The sequence below is a fragment of the Lupinus angustifolius genome, chromosome LG19, assembly GCF_001865875.1.
Source record: "Lupinus angustifolius cultivar Tanjil chromosome LG19, LupAngTanjil_v1.0, whole genome shotgun sequence".
NCBI classification, from domain to species: domain Eukaryota; kingdom Viridiplantae; phylum Streptophyta; class Magnoliopsida; order Fabales; family Fabaceae; genus Lupinus; species Lupinus angustifolius.
The window spans coordinates 8529077-8554856 of NC_032027.1; the positions used below are offsets into that span (position 1 = coordinate 8529077).

At 33.4% G+C, this 25780-nt stretch overlaps 2 protein-coding genes and 1 long non-coding RNA gene across 8 annotated transcripts in view; 2 read left to right on the forward strand and 1 right to left on the reverse strand.

The window, feature by feature from the left end:
* LOC109334810 (potassium transporter 10-like) overlaps window positions 1–9382 on the forward strand; it is a 12631-nt gene extending 3249 nt beyond the window's left edge. For 3 of the 5 annotated variants that reach the window (XM_019570769.1, XM_019570768.1, XM_019570770.1), the window contains exons 3-9: window positions 3140–3365; window positions 4176–4421; window positions 5887–5937; window positions 6049–6309; window positions 6481–6648; window positions 7707–7970; window positions 8204–9382. In XM_019570769.1, coding sequence (XP_019426314.1) covers window positions 3140–3365; window positions 4176–4421; window positions 5887–5937; window positions 6049–6309; window positions 6481–6648; window positions 7707–7970; window positions 8204–9213 — 2226 coding nt within the window. In that variant the 3' untranslated portion in view covers window positions 9214–9382. The remainder of the gene's footprint in view (window positions 1–3139; window positions 3366–4175; window positions 4422–5886; window positions 5938–6048; window positions 6310–6480; window positions 6649–7706; window positions 7971–8203) is intronic. The other 2 variants (XM_019570771.1, XM_019570772.1) reach the window with 2 other exon arrangements.
* LOC109334743 (glycerol-3-phosphate acyltransferase 3-like) lies at window positions 14749–24155 on the reverse strand. Of its 2 annotated transcripts, XM_019570665.1 has the most exons (14): window positions 24017–24155; window positions 21820–22011; window positions 21601–21658; window positions 19832–19950; window positions 19444–19543; window positions 16841–16936; window positions 16636–16732; window positions 16229–16316; window positions 16056–16152; window positions 15796–15881; window positions 15586–15705; window positions 15393–15491; window positions 14849–14907; window positions 14749–14766 (listed from the first exon to the last, which is right to left on the reverse strand). In XM_019570665.1, the coding sequence occupies exons 2-13, from the start codon at window positions 21939–21941 to the stop codon at window positions 14859–14861; spliced, it is 1131 nt and encodes a 376-aa protein (XP_019426210.1). In that variant the 5' UTR covers window positions 21942–22011; window positions 24017–24155; the 3' UTR covers window positions 14749–14766; window positions 14849–14858. The 2 variants fall into 2 exon arrangements, with proteins under 2 accessions (XP_019426210.1, XP_019426211.1); XM_019570666.1 differs by lacking the exon at window positions 14749–14766 and having other exon boundaries at window positions 14853–14907; window positions 24022–24155.
* On the forward strand, window positions 14777–22386 carry LOC109334744. The gene is made up of 3 exons (XR_002106138.1): window positions 14777–14855; window positions 19658–19668; window positions 22376–22386. It is a non-coding gene; the product is annotated as an uncharacterized LOC109334744 (long non-coding RNA).

Below are 25780 nucleotides of genomic sequence, written 5' to 3' on the forward strand. Positions count from 1 at the left end.
AAAAAAAATCAAAGTAATTATGTGGGCTCTACAATCATCCTAGGAAGATATTGTAAACTGTAATATGATGACATTCTTGAAATATTTTGGTATTTGAGTAAGTATTTATTGGGCTATATTTAGGTTAAATTCATTTATTATTTAATTGATTAGTTAGTTTTGGTTGTTAGATTTGTTACTTTTTATTCCTTCTATATAAAACATTTATTGTAACTTTTCTATTAATTCATTTTATTCATTCAATCAATGAAGATGCACATTTTTCTTGCTCCTTCATTTCTAATATGGTATCAGAGCAATGTAATTAGTCTTCCATAGTGTAGAGGAAGAGAGTTATTCACGAAGTTCAAGGAAAAAAATGTTAGAAGAAGACAATGCAATTGTTCAAAGAGATGCTTACACTTCTGATTTCAATAACCATGTTTTAAGCCAAAATCAAAGAGTCCTTATTCATCGTTTTGTTATCTTTTTTTCTTTATCAATCTCTTTTACATTATTTTCTTGAGCAAAAATTGCTCATATTTCATCATATTTTTCTCATTTTATTCTGGAGCAAAAGTGCTTATATTTCATCATATTATCCTTTTGTTATTCTTGAGCAAAAAATGTTCACATTTCATCATATTATTCTCTTGTTATTGCAAAAAATGCTCATATTTTATCATATTATTTAGCTAAGAAACCACTATGGTATTCTTGAGCATTATTATTCTTGAACAAATATTATTCATATTTCATCGTATTTTAGATTTCTCTCATTTTTTTAGCCATGAAACCAATATAGTATTCTTGAGCAATAATATCATTTCACCATCTTTCTATTGTGTTGGTTCTTGATGAACAACATTATTATTTTCAATTTCACTAAATTTCTTCTATTCAATCGTCTTTTACATTAGTCATCGAGAGACTTGTTCCTCTCTCTTTTATTCTATTCATAATGTTCATGAAGGTTTGAAAGTGACAAGAATAAAATATAAGAAACTATGGATATTTCGGAGTACACAAAGATTGTGTTTGGCAAAATTAGAAATTTGAGTCTGAACATACTACAAAGGTTATTGGACATATCCTATTACAAGACAATGAAGACCTGCATATGTTTTGGAACCTTCTCCATTAAATCATCTTTTGTAAGCTGAGATTTATCAGCATTTACTCTCCAACTTAAGGGGGTGTTTAAATATTATGGTATTTGGGTTAATATTGTATTAGGCTAGTAATTAGTTTAAATTCTCTTACTATTTAGTTGATTAGTTAGTTTTGGTTATTAGGCTTGTTAGTTTTTGTTGGACCAGAGTGTGACTAGAGAGCCTCCAACCACCGGGGAGTTCCATTGTTACATGAGTATAGGAAGAGTGAAGAGTCACAAGTGATACATCACGTATTAAACCAAAACATTAAGACATTAGTTCTATGGGCCTTATCCAACCGTTTTCAATCATTTTATATAAAATATTCATTGTAACTTTCTATTCAATTAATATTCATTGGAACATATGCTCTAAACCATTCACAACAATTCCAAGCTTAATTGCCTCCTACAAAAGCTAACATCATACTTAAGTCATTAAAGAAATGATCGTTCATGAGAAAAGAATTAACTAATAATAGAAAATGCACCACTGAAATGATCGCTGACAGGAAGAGAAGTTGTTAGTATGAGGGGTGGAAACAGGCTAGACCGCCTACCAGGAGCCTATTATCTAGTCTATAACAGGCTAGGTCAGACCAGATTTTTTTTATAAATAGGTCAGACTCATGCTTTTTGAAAAACCTATTTAGTTTAACAGACTAGACTTTAGGTCATCCAAATGGCCTATTAAGCCTAACAGGCCGACCTAAGTTATATTATGTAATAATGTTCATATTTTATAATTTTAATATATAAGTAATGTTATTATATATGTAATTTTAATATAAAAATGCATACAAAAATATAATTTAATTGTTAGGGTTATAAAAATCTATTTAAAAGTATGCATATTAGTTATTTAAATATAGACATAATCATCTATTTCAATATAATATAGTATAATAGGCCTTTAAACCGACTAACATGTCAAGTTAGACTTTTAAACAGACCATACTTTTAAACATGTCAGACCTAGGCTTTGAAAAAAAAAAATTAAACAGGCTAACAAACCAGGTTCATGTTCCTATATGCTATATAGACTCGGCCTGTGTAAGGCAAAGTCTGGCTTGACTTGACCTGTTTCCACGCTTAGTTAGTATAATCATCAATGATTATTGATGAGAAAAGAAACCATTGGTATAACCATGATGAGAATGATCATCAATGAGAAAAGAAGTCACTACTAATATAATTCATCAATGAGAGAAAAGACAATACCAAAATGTTCGTCAGTGTGAAGAGACCACTGATATAATCGCAATGATTGTCGATGAGATAAGAAGTCACTACTATAATCACCATCGAAATAATTGTTGAAGAAAAAAAGAAAGTAAGTGTTATAATAATTCATAAACGGGAAAAAGGCACCATGGAAATCACCATATGAATAATCATCAATAATATAATCACCATGAATAGAAATAGACAATGTGTAACCTTCCATAGTAGAAGTTATCTTCAACCTTAATCTCCGTTAACAAAATGATACTAATAAGAACGTTGGACGCACAATAGGTAGCACCAAACATCAAAATTAACTTCGAGGTAGAGAGCAGCACTAAGTAAAAACCCTATTTTAACTAGTAAGTGGGATGAAATCATGCATAAAGAATCTTGAGATCTGAATAACTTGGGCAACTCTATATCCAACATCCTCCAAGTTGGAGCATATACCTCATATGCATCCAAGTTGTCACATATGGAGAAGAGAGAAAGCCGATGACTCTTGTGACGGAGATGACAATCATGAATCCTATAAGAATGGTGAAGATCAAAGTTTTAATAAAATTGTGCATCAACAAGAACTAATCCATATCAAATTCAATACACTACATCTTGAACTTTAGAATATAAACTTACAACCTTGAATCCATTAACTGATTTTAAGCATAACATTCAATCTGGATTTCTTTATTCTCTAAAACTGCTTTAATAATGTGATATTATGTTTGGTACAGGTGTTTAGTGTATAATTCAGTGTTGATGTCATCTTGATATTTTCAGAAATTGTCTTCACTGTTACTTCTAAGGCTTGCATATCAGAGTCTTGGTGTAGTTTATGGAGATTTGGGCACTTCACCATTGTATGTTTTCTATAATACATTTCCTAATGGAGTTAAAGATCAAGAAGATGTTATTGGTGCTCTTTCCTTGATCATTTACTCTCTTACTCTGGTCCCACTTCTCAAATATGTTTTCATTGTATTAAGAGCAAATGACAATGGCCAAGGTACATTTTGGTTTTTCTTCTAATTTATTATTTCTGATGATTAAGATATTTGTTATAAGAAGTGGGAGTGAAAATCGGGGCGCTCTGAGAACTCTTTCCTAGATTCGAAAGGGAGTATTTGGGTTCTCTCAATAACTAAATTTTTTATCATGCCTTAATCTAACTGGGGTTCACGGTGGTGGAAGAACTGGATCGTAAATGGGCATTCTAGTGCGTTGTAGATTTTTGTCCAAGACTTTATCATTTGATAATGCCATGTGAAACACTAGACACATGTGAAGTGTATGCCTAACCCAATAATGAAAGTTTCATAAGGAAACTAAAGCAGACTACTATGAGACAAAAGATCTTTCAAAAGAGATTCAATTCAAAACTTTGATATATTTGAGGTCCAATATTGAAATAATTTCAGAGGTTTTCCTCGACTTTGTCCATGTCAACAAACAATTTGAAATGCCTCGACTTTTTTAGAATAGGTTTGAATTAAATAGCAATGATTCAAAGCACTTTATACTATTCCGGAAATCCAAGGTGAGCAAAATAATAATGGGCAGAAGGAAATAAGAAAATAATTATTTCTAGAGAACTTAGCAGTAGAATAGTGACAATAATTCTTTAGTCTACAGTGAATAATATCTGAGATGTCTTGTGTAATAAGTTAACTTTTTAATTAAAAATATAAGTGGATTCCTTTAATAACTAAGTAAAGTGAACTAGTATTTGCATATATGCTGTATTAGACATACATGTATGTTTGATACTACTGAACTGCAACTAAGTTTTACCAATAAACTTAAATCTGTCTATCAGGTGGAACATTAGCTCTGTATTCTTTGCTCTGCCGCCACGCGAATATAAAAACCATTCCCAACCAACATCGAACCGATGAAGAGCTAACGACATATAGCCGGTCTACTATCCATGAAAAGTCATTTGCTGACAAAACCAAAAGGTGGTTAGAGGGAAAAGGATATATTAAAAATACCATTCTTATTCTTGTCCTAGTTGGTACCTGCATGATGATTGGAGATGGAATTCTTACCCCAGCTATTTCTGGTATGCTTTCTGTCTTAAGTTGATTTTCTTGTTCATATTCACTCAAGTAGTTTATCTATCATTGTATATGCTTCAGTAGTTTATCTATCATTTTATATGCTTCAGTAGTTTATCTATCATTTTATATGCTTCAGTAGTTTATCTATCATTTTATATGCTTCAGTAGTTTATCTATCATTTTATATGCTTCAGTAGTTTATTACCCAATTTTGTGCAAATTTTCTCAACTGTAAATGGAAATCATAAAATCATGTTTTGAGATGAGAAATAACAGTTATGTGGATATAACTTGAAAACAGTAGGATTTTGAATGACCTTGTAGATTACTTGGTACTAATTGACTCAGAAAATGAAATAGATAATGCTACAAATTTTTAAGCTTAATTTTGAAAATGTTGAATGTCCTCTGGGCCAAGTCTTGCAATATGGGGAGAGAGCTTAATGTTTGTACTTGATGTTATTGTTCCTATTTGCCCAAGTAGGTTATCCATCCACTTATATGTTTCTCGCTTTCCGATTCTTTCTCCATGTGCAACTTCTTTGATTATCCAACACTTCAACACAATTGGGTATTTTAAATTGGTTTGTGCTTGGTTTGATATGTTATTATTAGTTGTTTTATTGTAGTAAGGAAGATTAAATGATGTAGAAATAAAAGAGAAACTGGTGTGCAGAATTATTTGGGGCTTGGTAATGGTAGGGGTTGCAGTTCTTCTGAAAATATGCATTCCAGATTCAAACACTTATTCAGTTTTTTGTTGTTAGTACCCTTACTAGGAACTAGTAGGATTTTTATGGGACAAAATGAAAGAAGGAAAAGAGAAGAAATGCACCCAACAATATGATATTAGATTGATATTTAGATGTTACATAATAATACTTTAACTCAATGCCTCTATTTGTTTTACTATTAATAAGGTATGTACAAGTACTACCACTGGTACATGACCAAGGCCAATCCCAATACTAGTAATCCTAATTTTTCAAGCAAAGAAGAAATAAGAACATTGTGTGCATTGTTTGCTTGTGGAGTTAACTAATTGATGTCTGGGGTAAGGATCAAGTTACAATGGATCCATCATGTACTGTAAAAAATTAATTTGAGGAAGGGTCTGCTTTTCTTAGCAGTTCTAGCTGCAATCTGCATCACTTTGTGCCATTGGGTTGAGAATGATGGCCATACCTTTTTCCACAACGAGGACACCTCCTTTTATGCATAACTTCATTAGTGTTGTGGCCCCATGGTGCTTGTTTAATGTATTATTATTTTTCAATGAAAATATGGTGGAAAATCTTTAGTATGGGTGATTTATAGATTAACTTATTTTATTTCATTTATGATCTATTATGTATGGCTCAAGACTATAAACAAAATAATTTGCTGCAACTTGTTTTTTCTTTTGATATCATCTGCAATACATCTCCAGTTAATTAAAGATATTCACAATAAGATCTTCTATTGTAGTTTTATCGGCTTCTGGCGGCATCAAGGTAAATCACCCCGATTTGAGTGGTGGTATGTTCCTATTCCTGTAACATCACATTGTCCTTTTATTTCACTCTTATGTGTATAATTTCCACTGATTTTAAGTTGGTAGTCTTCAAAACTTTTTTTTCTGGGTCACAGATGTTGTTTTGGTGGTTGCTGTTGTAATATTAGTTGGGTTATTCAGCATGCAGCATTATGGTGCAGATAGAGTTGGTTGGTTGTTTGCTCCAGTTGTACTACTTTGGTTTCTCCTAATTGGTGGTATAGGTATATTCAACCTCTGGAAACATGGGAGCAATGTTCTAAGAGCTTTTTCGCCTGTGTATATATTTCGGTATTTCAAAAGAGGAGGAAAAGAAAGTTGGACTTCCCTTGGTGGCATCTTGCTCTGCATAACAGGTGCATTCAGTTTTTCTTACTGTTGATTTCCTTTCCTCGTATTCCAGAACTATTAATAAATTAAGTGAGTAATTAATTTGAACTTGATGCGATCTCACCTAGTTAGATTAAGGATTTCTTGTTGGTTGTTGTAGTTAATTTGAACTTGAAACTTGTGACGATTTGTTTCAGGGACAGAGGCGCTATTTGCCGACCTAGGTCATTTTCCAGTCTTATCTGTACAGATTGCATTTACACTAGTTGTGTTTCCTTGCCTTCTTTTGGCCTATTCTGGTCAGGCTGCTTACTTGATGAATAACATGGATCATTCACCAGATGTTTTTTATCGCTCGATTCCAGGTTTGTATTGTTTGTCACACTATATTTAAATTTTTCATTTGTGATGCTCGTGTGGTGTTTAGAGTGCAATCAACAAGTATATTGTCACATTCTCATTACAGAACTCCATGCCGGAATTACTATATTTTCATTTTTGTTTCTCTTTTTCGGTATCTTATGTTCACCAATTTTTGACATATTCTTCAAGTAGAGCTCCAGGCTAATTTGCATGCTTCGAATTAATTCCTACTTCTTTACTTAAAGCCTATCATTTCAACAATAATCAATGAAGAACAATACAACAACCAATTATTATTACCTCTTTAGATTCTGACATACCATGTGTTGGGGGAAGTGAGTGGGTCATGTTGGTTCACTTCGACATGATATAGATTCTAACATACCATGTGTTGTTCACTTTAAGAGAGCTGGTGAGTGAGACAGGTTAGTTGCTACAAATTTAAAATTAAACAAAGAACAATTGGGGAAAGAGAATGGAAGACTAATGCATTTGAGTCAACTAAGCTCTGAAAACAGAGTAGTTCCAACTTTGACTGCTCACTCTGTAGGGAAAGGAGACAAAATGTAAAACTATGTGAAAAAATATATTTAGTGAGTAACACATCACATATATTACACTTCCACACCTGCAATGGGTATGTGTTTATGGCATCTATGCTTATTATAGTCTTTAATGTGTTGAGCAAGCTATGTACTGTGTTTATCATCATTTAAATCTAATTCAAATTAATTCATGCAAAATATTTGGTTGAGGAGTTAAAATTATGTTATCAAGATCAGAGAGAAATGGTTGGCATGAGTTCTCAACAATTGTGTTATTATTATTTTAGTCAAAATTTAAGTAATTACACTGTATCTTGATCCTGATGCAAAGGCCTGTTTTTAGTCTGTTGAATTCTCTCATTCAGTCATTTGGACTTGTTTGCATTACTGCTTCGTTTTATATAGATATCTTTGGTGATAAACCTATTTCAATAATCCTCTATTGCTTTGTTAGAATGATGCATATTTGCCTCTTAGTGTTGTATTTTTATATGTTAAATTTTGATTATCTTTAGTTTCTGCAGAGACTATATACTGGCCAGTATTCGCTGTTGCAACAGCAGCAGCTATAGTTGCAAGCCAGGCCACAATAACCGCGACCTTTTCAATTATTAAGCAAGCCCTTGCTCATGGTTGTTTCCCAAGAGTCAAAGTTGTACACACATCAAAGAAGTTCCTTGGCCAGATATATATTCCAGATATCAATTGGATCCTTATGGTTCTTTGCATTGCTGTAACTGCTGGGTTCAAAGAACAAAACCAGATTGGAAACGCATATGGTATAGTGTTCATACTTTGAGAAAATAATTTATAAGAAACAAGAGAAGGAGTAATTCGAAGGGTCAATGCAGTGCTACATATTTTTTTTACATCAAAGGGTCTATAAAAGTATTACATGTGCATATGATCTTTCACAATTCAAAACAATATGCAGTTTAGAGAACTTTATTACACTCGTTGAGTTGTTAACTTTTGTTCCACTGACTTAGAATGTTATTGCATCCTTTTCCAGGAACTGCAGTTGTGATGGTCTTTCTGGTTACCACATTGCTTATGGTTTTGATCATGATATTAGTGTGGCGCTGTCATTGGATTCTAGTTCTCGTTTTCACCGGCTTATCATTGATTGTGGAGTGCACATACTTCACCGCGGTACTCTTCAAACTCGATCAAGGTGGATGGGCTCCCATTGTAATTGCTGCAGCTTTTCTAATTGTTATGTATGTTTGGCATTATGGTACGAAGAAACGCTATGAGTTCGAAATGCATAGTAAGATTTCAATGGCATGGATTCTTGGTCTCGGCCCAAGTTTAGGACTTGTTCGTGTCCCTGGAATTGGATTAGTCTACACAGAGCTTGCAAGTGGCGTCCCCCACATCTTTTCTCATTTCATCACTAACCTACCAGCCATCCATTCTGTTGTTGTTTTTGTATGTGTGAAATATCTTCCTGTCTACACTGTCCCAGAAGAAGAGCGATTCCTTGTCAAGCGGATTGGACCGAAGAATTTCCACATGTTTCGATGTGTTGCACGATATGGCTATAAAGACCTGCATAAGAAAGATGATGATTTTGAGAAAAAACTCCTACACAACCTTTTCATATTTGTTCGACTCGAGGCTATGATGGAAGGCGGATCAGATTCAGATGAATACAGTTTATATGAACAACAGACAGAACAGTCGAAAGATGGTGTTTTGAACAATAGAAACATCGATTCACCTAATTTGGATTTAACATTGACATCACTAGATTCAATAGTATCAATCAGATCTCCATCACCTAGAAGCAGCAAGATTGAGGTTGAGGAACTTGAATATTTGAACAACTGCAAGGATGCTGGGGTGGTTCACATACTAGGAAACACAGTAGTGAGGGCAAGTAGAGACTCAACATTCTACAAGAAAATAGGTGTTGATTATATATATGCATTTCTTAGTAAGATATGTAGGGAGCATAGTGTGATCTTAAATGTACCTCATGAGAGTGTCTTAAATGTTGGTCAAGTATTCTATATATAGCTCCGGTTCTCGACCGGCGGTGCCCCTTTTCTTTCCCTTCTCTTTGGCCCTAGATCAGTAAGAAGTATCAAATGTGGCTGCCATTTTTGTGCACAGATGAATATAGTGTAGCATATGAACAGAACCATTTATGTTACTATATTATTATATGGTAATCAATTGTACCATCTCAAGCATTTTGCCAAATTATGCAGTGCATCATCACCTAGTGCAGCTGCAATAATGCACTTGTGATAACCTCTTCAACTACATCATTCTACAATATTGCATTATGACATCAAATCACGAATATAATTACGTTAGGATATATGCAATTGCATTACACCACATCAAATTTAAAAAAATTAATCACTTAAAAGTTCATACTATAATGGTCATAATCCGCAAAGCGATAACTCTTTGGAAGAACTTAAGAGCACAATAGAGGCTGAAGATTCAATGGCAGAAGTTGCATTTGAATTGAATTTATAAAGAACCATTAGGTTCAGATTTCAGATTCATTTATAAAACTGAACTACATGATACAATTTATATATTATTATACATTAAAATGACTTACTTTAATTTGTGCTCCTTCCAATGGCTTATATATCATTTTGATGGAGTGAGGGTGAAAGTTCAGCTGCATGCAAATGCAATATTAACTTGATATTTTTACATGTCACTCTTTTCTTAATGTTGAACTCATCATGCTTTAAGTTTGCTAATATCGATGTGGTAGGTCATTTTGTATAAAATCTCATCCTAATGTTTTTTTGGTACTACCAAAAGTATTTCCCCACCTTATGATAAGAAACTAATTAATCTATTTCAGGGTTCATGACTGCCCCCTCCCAACAAGTGTCGCTCCCAGGAGTCGAACATTTTCTTTTGGTCAACTTGTGGATCTAAACTTTACACCACTAGAATCCTAACTCATGTTGATAAAGGTTTCAAAATAATAATTGTTTTTGTTGTTAATATTGGCATGAGCTATAATATACTTTTCTCTCAATTAATGGAAAGAATGATAACTCATGTTGATAAAGGTTTCAGAATGACAATGAAGATGGCTTCAAGGTACTTCTTAGTAGGACATTCGTTTTGTTCTAATCTATACAGTATTCTAAATTTATCCAATTCATAGTTCACCAACTGAAATTAATGTTGTTAAAGGAAAATTTGCATTCTTCAATTATTTGTGGAATAATTACTTAAAAATTTCAATAAATCAACCTAAAATTTAGTAAATTCATATTAATTTGCTATCGCTAGTATTCATATTATTTTTACCCACGCATGCAATAACAAACAGATGACCATCATCCACTACTATGAGCATGGATCCTTTATTCCAAAGAGACCATGTCTTCATCTACTAGTTCAATAGCATTATACCAAATAATATAAAATATGGAAAATGATATTTCTCCTACTAATAATAAAATGACATGTTAAAAAGTGAAGAAATAAGAGAATTTGTTAACGGAATCAATGGTTGCACAACATTGGCCACAAGCAATCAAATAATGTGCATAGAATAAATAGAAGAGAAGAAACAAGAGAATTTGTTAACGGAGTTCGGCCAATTGTGCTACGTCCTCGGGAGCGTTGAGCGGCTATCATGATATTATTAGAGAATAAGGGTTACAAACCTAACATCCATGGGGTGTTTCTATTTGGTGCACATTATAACAAGGGACCTGAGTCCAATATATAACATTGATTACTCTACTCTATTCCAATGCTAGACAATGTGAGATTAATACAATAACATATTTCAAGCATTCTCAACAATCTCCACCTTGATTGAAATAGAAGAATATATCGTTCCTTAGGAAATCTACACAAGAATCTCCACCTTAGCGAATATATGATTCCTTATTCAATGTCTAATTCTCTTTAACTGCTCCCTCCAGCATAGACCTTCCGAGTATCCTTGACGATGTTACCAAGAGCCTAGCTCTCTAAACTTGTAGTGTAGCTTCCCGTACTGCCATCAAATGGAACACGCCGCCTAGCCACCTATTGTTAGGAAGTCTTTCGATATATTAGAACCTCTACGCAAAAGTTCACCAACAATCGTCCTCTTCAACACTCACTGAAACTGAACCTTGGAGCTTCCATGGAAAGCCTCAACCACTACCACCATTGTCTACTTTGACAATCCTAGTTCAAAAGAACTATCATACTCCACCATAAGGAATATACCCACAACACACATCTTGCGTCAATCCTAACTAATGTCTGTGTCACATCCTTGCATCCAAGTCAATGCTCATGTCACACCTCTGCATCTCTATCAATGCTCGTGTTACAACTTGCATCAAAGTCAATGCCCATCTCACACCCTACATCAAAGTCAGTCATCGCCCTTGTGCTTTTGTGGATATGCTAACAATTAATATCTTTCACTATGACGTCTCACACGCCATTATGATATTCTCTTTCCCATCTCCAATGAGAACATTCTTTCAACATCTAGAGAGATATTGTCAGCATCTAACTCAACACCTTTGTCTCTATCTCCACCTTGATCCTAACCCAATACATGAACACTTATGGGGTTCTGGATCAACACATACATCGCCCACACTACAGTTTCGTCATGTTTCTTTCTCCTTCAACTCATCTACTCTATCTTTGCCATTACCTTTGACGCACATTGTCTAGCCATCACGCATTTACCCTCTTTAGTCATTATCTGACGTACGTATGGGTTAAGAGGCAACTATCAATTGGCTCTGATACCAATTGTTGATGCAGCGGAAGCGATCGTTGCACAACGTTGGCCACAAGCAATCAAATAATGTGCATAGAATAAATAGGAGAGAAGAAACAAGAGAATTTGTTAACGGGGTTCGGCCAATTGTGCCTACATCCCCGGGAGTCCTGAGCGGCTACCATGATATTATTAGACACTAAGGATTACAAACCCTAGCACACCCATGGGTCCATCTGCCCATGGAGTGTTTCTATTTGGTGTTTATATCTGTTGCACATTATAACAAGGACCTGAGTCCAATATATAACATTGATTACTCTATTCTATTTTAATACTAGATAATGTGAGACTAATACAATAACATATTTTAAGCATTCCCAACAGATTTCAGTAAAAGTGCTTTTTTTTAAAACACGTTTAAAAATTAATTTTCTTAACAAATACTTCTAAAAATTGCTTTTTTGATAAGCACTTTTAAAAAGGTGAATTTGTGAAGTTTTTTTATAAACACTCTCATTGGTAAGAATCTCTGGTGCAACATAATTGGCAGGGGTGTAAAAGTTCGGTTTGGTTTTTTGACGCAATTTAGTGACCGAACCTAACAAAAAGATATGGTTAGGTTCTACTCGATTAACCGCAAATTTTATTTAGGCATCAAACCGAACCGTTAATGAACGGTTCGGTTTTTTAACTTATTTAAAGAAAATACATTAAGAAATAGATGAACAAAATTTGCAAGGTATAGAGTCAACTAAATGAATACTAAACACATCAATAATAAAGTATTTAATACTCTTTCTAGTAAAACAATAATAATTCAACATCTCAATGCACTACAAACTTGAAATTTTAGTCCACAAAATCTGCGACAATGTCCAACAAAATTTAAGAATGACAAACTTGGTACCAATATTTTAGTCCAACAGTGACACCTAATACTCCGCATCATTAGTAATGTCCTCAAGTTCTTTCTTTATTTTCTTTTAGTTCCTTAATTTCTTTATTTAATTAATTTCTTCTCTGAATATTGACAAAATGTATACTAGTTTTTTAGTTTTCTTTCTATCTTCTCGATGGATAATAGAGATAATAAATATTTAGGTTTGTTTACTAATTAATTTTTTCTATTTGCGTCTTATTTATAGCCTATATGTATTAATAATTCTAAATTCTTAATCATATTTTATCTCCTAACTTTAAAGCTTAACCATTCAAATATAAAATAAAAATATATTTTTAATATGCGGTTCAGTTCTAACGGTTCCAAAATTTACCGAACCAAACTTAAATGTTTCTAAATAAAAAAACTAAACCGAACCGCAGAGCTAAACCAAACCGAACCGTATTTTATGGTTCGGTTTCATCGGTTTCAAGTTTAAACCGGAACCGCTTACACTCCTAATAATTGGGACTTCCATAAGTTATATGCAACAGTCCATCATCCTGAAATATTTCATTTTGTTGTTATATTATCACATTAGTCAATAACAAAAATGATTTATTTATACCTTGCATTAAGATGTTGGGGTAAAGCACCGAAATCGTTTATACTTTTTTTATAAGCACTTTTTAAAATCACAATTGCAATTTTTAACTTTTGTAAAATGTGTGGAATTGTGCTTAGAAAGGTAAGAGATATTTTTTATATTAATATTGAATTAATTAGAAAAAAAATTGTTTTTATTTTTATTTTTTTGTATAGATTGGGTATCCATCCAAATGGATATACCCATGGATATCCATTGGATAAAATGATGGATTTGAATCTATCCATTATCAACACTATCCATTGGATTATATCCATTTAAATCCATTAATTCTAACCGATGGATTTGGATGGATTTTGAATTATGGATAGTTTTGCCACCCCTAAGTTTAATCTATCTTCGACCACAAGCCCATTTTGAATAGCAAGAAAACGTATTCTTTTTGTCAAAATTGATCCCCTATCATAACCTATATAAATTAAGTTAATAAACTTTTTAAAACAACTAATCCAATGCAAACCCAAGATGAATTATTTATTTCAATTATTAAAAAATTAAATTTAGAATTTTATGATTATAGTGTGACTTGAGATTTAGGATTTCACCAAAGTCCGGACATGCCTCATAACTTAGACAACACTTATAGAAATACTTTAACATTACTCATCGATGAATTTCTCACATCAATTCGGACTTTCACCCTAGTGGTGTATAAGTGTAGAAATGGGTTAGACATTACACCAAAAACTTCTAAAAAAGATTTATATCAATTGTGTATCTTTTTTTATTGGTATAAAATAAATATATTATGGTAGTACATAAGTAATAAATGGTTTAACTTATTCCCACCCAAAATGTCAGGTTTAACCTATCCACAATCAAGCCCCCACCATCCACAGTCGATGCACCAACAACTGCCTGTGACATCCAAAGTTCCAAACAACTACCCTTGTTTAGTTTTTAAATTGTAGTTGTCATGGCACTTATTTATTATGATTGCCGAAAAACGTGGTCAATGTAACCACAATGTTGTTACGGAGACTCCCGAAACTGCAATATTGACCATAATTACAATTATGGTTGTGGAGTACAACTTAAAACACCTGCTGCTATCTATAGTAAAAAAAAGTATGGATTTGCATGGCTGTGTTGGATAAAAATATATAACACATCTAAACGGCTGTGTTTGGGGGGAAAAATAAGACATGGACATGTCTATTGGAATATAATCAGTTATTGTATGTCACTTGCTACACTGAAAAACTACCAAAATTTTTGATCCCTTACAAAATCTAGCTTCCTCAGGCATGCCCAAGATTTATGAGGCAACTTTGTATTTGAGTGATGCATGTGTATCTGAATAAACATGAACTTAAATACTAATTAGCAGGATATAAAAAAGAAGGAAAGGTTGTAGGATAGGGAAACTAAGAATAATGTAAAAGAGGCGCGTGTCATTTTTCCTCCAAGCGCCGCAGTACTGACTCAGCAAAATTCTGTTGCCTACAAATCCATTATAACAAATAAATTAAAATAACAACAAAATCAGCTGCAGGATGAACAGTTCTCAAATCTTACTATACTATTTTACCAATCCAATTTGTAATGTAGAAATGTTAAAATATTGCTAAATGCTGACACTATATTTGGATAAATATTCAATGGCTAAAGTAACATGTGTGAAACATCTAACAAGTAGTTGTTCCCCGAATCAAATGAGACAAAGTGCCTAAATAAGAAGAGTTGCCCAATATACGAGGCTCCCACCCAGTGGGGTCTGGGGATAACAGATGTATGTAGTTTTACCCGCACAAGCGAAGAGGCTATTTGCAAACAAAATGCCTCAGACATCAACAAAAAAATGCGAGGATAATCTAGAGTCCCTAACTATAAAAGAAACGAAAATAACTTAAACTTTTAACACTTGTAAAGGCTATATTATATGACCACATAGTGGACACCAAGAAAAATTTGGAAATTGAACTTACTTTCTTTCCCTATGCTTTGGACTTGGACGAGAATACTTCAGATATCCATCCCAAGGAACCTTTTTAAGACCAGCACGAAGTGATATTATGTCTCTCACCCTGCATCATTTAAAACAATAGACACAAATTTCAACATTTAGAGAAAGCCAAACATAGACCTTTCTCAATACAATCTGAGATTGAGATTATTTACCTTTCCGCAAACTCAATCGCTGTTTCTCCTGGCTTCAGATTTTGTGGTTCCAAGTACCAAACATCACAAACAACAGCCCAAGATGTCATTAGCTGCAACAGATGCTTAGTGAATGATTGCCTGCATAAGGCACGGAATCAGAACCTCTATTACAACAATCAAACAAAGAGCATAGCTGAAATAATTAACATGAGAGAAGCATCATCATACTTTCGGCTATTCCAAAATGCATCGACGAAAATTTTGTTGTACTTGATCGCAACTGGGCAAACTGTGCAGCCAAGTTCAAAAGCACCCTAAACATTATTAAAAATTATAGGGCTTTAATAAAAATTTGATGGGCACAGAAACAAGAATAGAAATTAACCAGGACAAAATTAAAGAACAAAAAGATAAACCTTTTTTTCCATAAATTGCATGACACCATAACTCTACTTAATATTTACTGCATTTGCAAATGTTTCACATACCTTCTTGAACATGACTGTATAGTGATTATTCACACAAGTTCCTTCAGGAAATATGAGAAGAGGGTTGTTGTCAGCTCCTTGGACATGATCCCTTAATCTGAAACATGAAAAATCATATAAGTAATAAGGAATAAGATCTCAGATGCATTTTCTAAATCTTTAATTATACTCACTTCCTTGCCACAATTTCTCTATCCTTCGCTTCTGTACGATTGAACCAGATACATCCTACACTCTCCAAAATGGTACTCTGCAACAAACCTGCACGGAACCTATTTTTTGAATAAAACGCATAAATAAATTCTTCTCCCTTGTTGTTCATCACATACTCTACTCTTCTCATAACCACTTAGATTGTCCAACAGCAAAAGATAGACTGCGGTGTGCCTAAGAACTAGGGCAACTTAGGCTTCTTTATTCTCTAAAATTGTGTTAACTACATACATTCTCTTAGAAGTTAGAACCCGTGCAACCATACAAACACCAAAATGTCAATACTTAGAAAATAAACTTCGTATAGATTATGGAGACACCAGTTCTGTGTATTATGTTCAAACACATAATAGTTCTATATGCTTACCAACCCATCCAGGATGCTTTTGCATAATAACAGCAAATGCAGTCATCTGTTCTAAGACAATGAAATCAATCATGGAAGTATGATTGGCCACAAAAACCTGATCAACAAATGAAGGGAAAGCTTAGATTAGTAAAAAGACAACATTTACTCTTACACTCTTAATTGAATGCATAAATATGGCAACATCAATAGATGTTAGGCAAACCTGTTTTGGTCGCCTACTAGGCCTTGGTCCATGGTACTTGACAACCCCAGTCCAAGATGCAACAAAGAAACTGCACATCATCTCCACCAAAGATCTCTGATGGAAAAGACCAATTTACAAGACATTTAATCTCTAAAACAAAGGTCATTGTGAAAGAAGAAAACAGGGATTACCGCAAGAGACCACAAACAAACTGTACATATATAAAGGCTCATAAAAAAAAACAGCCAAGCCTTAGTCTCAGTAGGTGTAGTCGGTTACATGAATCAAACGATGTCATGCTATCTATCATATATCATTCCATTGATAAAATATTAATCTCTAAATATTTCCTAATTGATTCACCTATGGTTTTTCTTAGTCTCTCTGCCTCTAGAAATTAGACTAACCTTAATTTGGTCTACTCTCTTTATTAGGGCTACTAACGGTCTTCTCCACCCATGTCCAAACCACCTAAGATGGTGACTCTACCATTGTTTCTACATTAGAAACTACCCCAACTTTCTCCCGAATAAGTTCATACATAAGCTACCCCAACTTTCTCCATAATGAATTCATACATAATTCTATATTGTCTAGTTGTCCACTCATCCAATGCAACATATCATACATTGAGTTTACTCACTTGCTGACAGGTCACCCAACCGTCAATCCCATATAACATAGTGGGTCTTATAGTTGTGAGGTAAATTTTTCATTTAAGCTTTAGTAAGACATTTCTATTACATATGACCCTTGAAACACTACGCCATTTCATCTAACCCACTTGAACCTTATGGCTTGCATCTCCCACGCTTTCCTTATTGTGTTGTATGATTGACCCAATATACTTATTGTTGTAGTCCTATAGCAATAGGGAAATCTTCTGAGATCACATCTTGTGTTCTCACAGTTATTGACCCAACCATACATATCTTTGATTGCACGACTGTAGGTAACTCAAACTCCTTTCTTCTCTAAAGTTTTCCACAATACCTCTCTAGGCACCTTATTGTACATCTTCTCCAAATCAATGAAAACCATATGTAAGTCCACTTGGTTCCTTCAGTATCTATCCATCAATTATCGTAAAAAGCATATAGCCTCCATGGTCGACATCCCCCACATAAACCAAATTGCTTTTCAATAACATGTGTCTCTTGTCTCAACCTTCACTCAATGATCCTCTCCGGTAGCTTCATAGTATGGGTCATGAGCTTAATCTCCCTTACACTTTGCACAATCTTGTATATCTCCCTTGTTCCTACGGATAGGGATTAAAATACTTCTCCTCCACTCGTCTGACATCTTAGACCTTATAATCTCATTAAACAACTTTGTCAGCCAACTAATGCCATGTTCTCCTAGAACCTTCAAAGCCTTAATAGGTATATTTATCCAGCCAAACTGTTTTATCATTCTCCATCCTTTACATAAATTCTTTCACCTACAATGCCCAATTTCTACTATAAATGGTATAATTTTGATCTTCCTTTTTAGTGAGAACCCTATCTAAATGCTAAAAATCAAAGTTCTCATTGAAAATCTTGTGAAATAGTTCTTCCTCTTTCCTTAATATCTTTGTCCTTCTCTTTAACTTAAATCTAATACACAAATCAGGTAATCAAAATGATAATATAAATATAGCAAATCCAATAATAATATACCTCGGTCCATAAATCTGATATGACTCCAAGTATCCAATATAAGTCAACTAAGATTAAGCCTCTAAGGTTGTGAAACAGAGGAGCAGAATAGAGAAACAGAGTGCAAAGTGCAAACTAAAAACAAACACAGAGGAAGAGAGCAAAAAGAATAGGATGTCACTTTGTCAGAAAATCACTGGCGAATGAGAGCAATTGTAAATGGTAAGGAGAACTATGTACTACGATTGTGTTTTCACAATCATGAAAAGGGGAGATTGTGTTTTCAAGCCTTCTCAATTTCAAACCTTAATAGTATTAGGTTAGGGTTGGGCCAAAAAGACCTAAAACCCTCAAAAGTTGACTTAACGTAACAGTAAGATTGCTTGCCTTGTGACCTAGAGGTTATGAACTCAAATCCTAGAAATAACCATTTTGCTTATGAGGGTAAGGTTGTGTACATCTAGTCTCCTCAAACCCGACTATGTGAGAACCCCGTGGGTTGAGGGCATTATGAGATTTTTTGCATGTGTCCTTTAATGGGCGCATATCACTGCTAAATCCGCAATAGTGGCCGCTATTGTGGACCTCCTGAACCGCTAATTGCATATGCGGCGCTCTGGGGTACAACGTCTCAGAACCCCCTCTGTCGCACCTATATAAACCGCTATAGCAATGCTATTGACTACTTAGACCAAAATTTTCCATAACCTGAAGTAAATAAACAGTGTGCGTTCAAGTTATTTTAAGAAAAATTATTAGTGTAGCGTACAAATTATAATCTTGCAGTACCACTAAGACAATTGCTAACAAGAAATGTATTGTTTTAATATAGTCTGAATCAGACAATTAAAATTCAAACAGATATTTTTATATTTCATGCTGGTAGGAAGGTCATAAACTGTAGTTTTGGTAGTGTAAGAAAAGATAAAAAGAAATCTGTGTTCAAAGAAAAAATTAAATGAGAAGTTGAACTTGAACCTCAATGCTTCTCCTCAACTTATCATGTCCCTTCAGTAAGAAGTGCACTGGAATGAAGGATGAAAGAAATATTATCCATCCGATTGTTAACACTAGAACCCTGCATGGTCAATTGGGATGGTATCACATGGCCATAATAGATGACAGTAAAGGAACCATTTAACATGAAAAGCACCAAGAGGCACAAATAGGCCAAATACTAAAGGAGAATTAGATGTAATGAAAGTTGAAGTACAAACATACCGTAATAATATATTTTGTTAATATACTGTCAATCTCAGTGACTAAATCCACTTGAAAAAATAGCATGCAAAATTAACTAAGATTTCTTAGGTACTGTATCATCCCTAACATTATTTAAGTGAATATTTAAGAGGAATAGGCTAACCTTGCAGGGAACAGAATCAAATATCGAACTACAACTCCAAAACACCACAAAGGAAACAAATAGACATTCCAATTCCATGGTTCTGGAGGATTTGACTTGAAGCATCTTGTGAATGAGTCCTATCCAACATAAAATATTCTGAAAAAGTAAGCAAATCACCAAAACCAATATGCAAAAAGGAGTTTTAAAGAATACAAAAAAATGACAGAATCTCTAGTGTAAAAAACTGTTTTCATTATTATTCCATGAAGAAGATCAAACTCAATGAAAGCATATCAACACACAATAAATCAGCATTGCACAATATCAAATCAGGTGGAGATTTCCCATGTGAATAACGACACTCCCCCTCAAGCTGAGGAGTAGATGTTGATCATTCCCAGCTAGTTGCTCAATTATTCACACTTATTTCTTGATAAGACCTTGGTTTACACATAAGCTATTTGGCAACCAAATGAGACATGATTCAACTCAATAACAGTGGCATCAATCTTCTCCTTTATGAAACGTCTATCAATCTCCACATGCTTTGTCCTATTATTGAGAATGTGTATAAGAGAGGAGTTTGGGTTAAAGGGTAGCAGAATTACTGCTATGCCCCTAGGGCAGTTATTGTTAGTTAGGGAATATGTCTATAAATAGAACATTGGGGGGTGATTGAGGAATCAGTGGAGGGAGGGAAAGGATCGAGGGATCCATTGTACACACTCTTCTTGTAATTCATCTCTTCTCTAATAAAATTCTCTAGAACCCTAACAGAATCATCTTGATTCTGGGTTAGGGGCATTCCTTTTCCATTCTCTCTATACTCTTGTTCTTTCTGGATACCAGTGTTATCACATGAGTTCACAAGCCATGACCTAATGAGATTGTTCTCAGCTTTCCATGTCTTATTTGTGGGATCAGACTTGTTGGGTTGAACAGCTTCTCCGGTGAGGTAATCTTCCCTTCCACTACCACATACAAACATCATAACACTTTGAGACCACATTAGGTAGTTGGTCCTATTGAAGCGATGGCCCATGATCGTGAAGGGTAGGTGGTCAGCAACAATGGTAGTGGGAGGAGTTTGGGTGTCAAGGTTTGACAGTGTCTGGATGGATTCTGATTATGTCTCGTTATCTTGAGACGTTGATTGGTAGGCACTCATTGTGCCAAATTGGATCATTGATCTGTGTCTAGGCCCCTGGGGTAAGGCTCTAAATACAATGTAGAAAAACTGTGTTTTTCTTCTTATTATTCCATGAAGAAGAAAACAATACTTAAGGATGTTGGCCACACTGAGTAATGGTCAATCAAATCCCTTTTAGAATCTGGGGAGGATAGATGTAAGCAACCTTACCTCCATAAGTGGAAAGGTTGTTTCCAGGATTTGAGCCTGTGACCTCATGATCACTAAACAACAACCTTACCATTGCGTCAAACTCACCCTCTAAGGAAAACAAGTATTTGGGTTATCAAATCTGATCAAACCCAGTCAACACATATCAACACAATAAATCAGTATCGAACCATATCAAATCAACCAGGTGGAGATTTCCCACGTGACTAACAATATCTAGCATGTGAAAACCAAACAGAAAAGTTGAGAGATAAAATATTTGTGGCAGGCAGCATTCAATTTAAAAGATGTAGACTAAGTTCGATGTTAGATTTCAAGTTCTGTCTATAATAATTTAATCATAATTGGTTCACTTAAAGATAAATGTTGATACATTAAAACCACAAAAACAGGATAACAGCAAAAAAATATAACAGAAAAATCTTACATCTACGATAGCACCTGCGGCCTCAGACAAAGTAGGAGAAATGTCGAGCAAATCATGCCTGAAAAAGGTTTTCAGAAGACAGAAGGAAACAATTTTAAAATCACAACTAAATCTCCAAGTTCCAAAAGGATCAAGTGAATACAAAATTGCTTTGTTTTCACTGCCAACATATTCTCAGTATCCAAATAACAAGACATGGAAGAAAAAAAGAAGGCGTACAGGTGAAGCTTTCCATGAGGCTCTTGTTGAATGGTGGCTCCTGTAGGGAGGTAATCTTCGATGTTGGGTCGATCAAGATCCAATTCAGAACTTGAAGACTTGAGTTTTCCAGTGCTATTCATCAGTGTTGTGCTTTTACTTATGCCAGATACTTCTCAAAGAGAAAAGCAAGGTTAATGTAGACCTTTGATCCTGAAATTTGATCCACTTTCACTGAGTTACTGAAAAGTTAATTATTTCAACTAGATCCTTTAAAAATTTAGAAATTTAAGTATGAACCCAGATGGAATAGTCAATCAAAAAATTATCACATTAAGAAATGTTGCCAATTACTATAGCCCACATTTGTAATTGTATAGCAAAAAGTATAAGTTACAGGTGTATATTTTCTCTCATGAAAATAAATTAATTATTAGAGAAAATTTTGGAAAGTACAACTGGCAAGGGATAAAATATCAAGATAATATGGAAAAAGGGCAGCCCAGTACAAGAGGTTCCCACATAGTGTGGTCTGGGGAGGATAGATGTACACAGTCTTACACTCGCAAGTGAAGAGACTAAGAAAAAAATAAAATAAAATATTAAAAAATGCAAAACAAAAGAATGCAGCCAATCTACCTAGTCTCTCTACATATTGGAAGCGGCAACTCTCGTAAAACCAGTCAAACAAATAGGAGCAGAACATCAGAGAGAATCTGTACAATTGCTGTTGATAGCAAACTACCAACATGTGACTCTTGAATCTTAACAACCCAGGGGGCATATAACATGACAACTGACAGCACAAAAGTTCCATAATATGCACACTAACCAATTATTTATTGCTACCTTAACATTAGTACATGCCATACCACTAAATACATAAAGGCCTGACCCAAGCAAATAATACTTTTATGATCACATATTATTTAGTTTTACAGACAAAGGAAATGCTCAAACTGAAGTTGTTGCCTATACCAAAGAGTTGTAAGGTGACCATATAACAACGTATTTAAAATGGGAACAGAAGCAAAGTAATAGAGAAGCAAACTGAATGCAAAACGTATGAGACCTTATGTCATAGGAAGGTAAACAATTCAACTTTTTTTCTCAAATAAACAATAGTAGCTACTACTATGAGGAGAATACCAGTGTTTTTTCAAATGGACACAGTGGTTTTTCTTTTACTAGAGGAAGAAATTTCATTGAAGAGAAGAAATATAGCTAGGGGAATGACAGTAAATCATAAGCAAGGCTTTCCAATCTCTTATCAAATTCGAGATGGCAACACTGTTAAAACTGCCCACGACAAAAGAAACTGCATGGAAGCCAAAAACAAAAGCCTGTCCCATAAACAAATTTTTGGGGCAAGGAAAATCTCTCAAACATTACACCATTCGTCTTATGTTACACATACCAAACGATCTGTACAAACATCCTATCACTATTCTCACCATACAAGATAGGCAAGATACAATCCGAAACTTTTCAGCTACATATGAACCATCCAGAAATAAAACGATAAGCTGAAGGCATGTTCATACCAAAATCAACAACGAAAATGTTCATCCAAATAAATGAGCCCACAATATCATCAGCACATAGTCCAAACATATTTAACATTGAAGCCGCTTATATAATCCTTAATTAACACTATAACATCTAATTCCAATCTCTAAAAGAGCATACAGTGTCCTAAATCCAACAAGGTGACAAGAATTCCAGCAACAAAATTGCTTATATAATAAAGAGAGACGAAAAAAACCCAGAAAAGAATATAATTTTTTTGTTATTTCTTTAAATAGCTTCCATAATATTAGAAAACTGAAAAAGTATAGAGAAAACAATACATGCAACAAGTTTCAACAGATTTATCATGCAAACTGTTTATAGCATACTGAATTAACACTATAACATCTAATTCTAATATCTCAAACAGCTTCCACAATGTACAAAATCCCACAAGGTCCACCATTTCCAGCAACTAAATTATTTAGATAACTAAGAGTGGGAGAACCCAGAAAAAAAATCAACTTTTTTGTAGTAATTTCATCAAATAGTTTACATGAAATCAGAGAATGGATGATAAAGAAGGCAACAATGCAACAAAATTAACATTTTTATCATGACCCACAAATCATAGAGTTCAGATCTTGTGAAGAAAACAACCAATTGAAAAAAGAAGAAGAAGCTAAGAGACTAAGATTGAGGAATAAACCTTACAAGGAAAGCATGGAACTAGATATGAAGGGGAATTGATATGGAATTAAGTAGTAAAGGGTTTCGTGATACACGAGGATGATGATGAAAGAATTGAGATTATTGGATGCTGGGAATTGATAAGATCCTAATTTTATTGATATAGAAATTGGATTATTTAGGACACGCTATATTTAATTGGATAAATTTTTGAACGAGTTGAATTAATTTATTTAAATAATAAAGTTATTAAATTTTCATGATAAAATATATAATTAGGTCATAAAGTTGAATTTGGTATAATAAAGATTAGGTTAGAGTTTATTTAAAAATATGATATATTGGGAAATATAAGAGAAATGAAATTAAAATAAAGATATAAATAGAAAATAGATGCAATCAAATGTGCTATGAGAGATTTTTTTGGTACTACATATATTTTTGGTAAGGAATTAATCTTTTTTAGAGTTTGTGATTATCCATCCCAACAAGTGTCGCTCCAAAAAATCGAACCATCGATTATGCAATCCAGTGGGGTCTTATACTATTAAATTAACACATTGTTGGTATTATAAATGAGAGATTGAAAATATAATCGATGATAATGGAGAGAAAAATTAACAATTATGTACATGCAACAAAAGGAAATGTGAAAATGAAGGATTAGTAGTGGTTGAGTGATTATATGTATGTACTCTTATGTCTAGTTAAGCTTTTAGTGCATGTTTGATATAGATTAAAATTTTGAGTTTCTGCTTATTTTTGGAAAATAAGCTTAAAGTGTAAATTATGTATTTTTGAGTTTTTGTTTATTTGTGTATTATTTATTTTGTGAATTCTATAATTTAAGTTTAGCAACTTCTATTTATTTGTATGTCATGTTGTTTTTTTAATATTGATATTGGTTTTTATATTGAATTTTATTTTAATATATTTTTTCAGCCTTTGTTATGCAATATTAAAAATTAAATATTTATAGTAGAAAAATATATAGTGGTAAATATTTAAAAAATAATAATATTTAAAAAATAGTGTTAAAAACAACCAAATAATCATAACATCAACAAATAACCTCATACTTTTTACTATATAAAAAACAATATTTCTACATTCTTCAAACATAAACAAATTATAATCTTACACTTTATAATCTCACAGTTTATAAACTGAAACTAAAAACATAATCTAGACCAATGCACACTTAGTCACTTTGAAATCTTGATTTTGATAGTATTATTATGTTAATTTATATTTACAATTAATGTAATAACACTGACAAAATCGAGGTTTCATGTTCCACTCAGTAATGAAGAATTAGTAGCTAGCCATATAGAATAATCATACAATAATCTTAATATATAAAGTGAAAACATGACTTAAGGGTAAATGAGTGATTAAAGACATATATTTTTTATTTTCAAAATTGCCCTTCTAATAAAAAATAAAAAAAATGGTATTAACTATTGTTATTAATGCATAAAGGCTGAATTTTCACTATGATGATTCCTTGACATTATTGTCTATTTATTAATTAAAAACCTTGGAATAATATTTGAGCATAATGTAGTGTAATATTTCATATACAAGAATTAAGCGTAACATATCTCATTTAACATTCAATCACATAAACAAGGAACAATAATTGTGGAGGTGAATACACAATATTTTTTCAAAGTTTTGTAACACCTATATAGCAAGAATTGCATCAACCTTAAAAATCACATTCTCTATAAAGAAGTGTGATAATTGAAAAACATTCAACTATTATAAATTATGACAAATT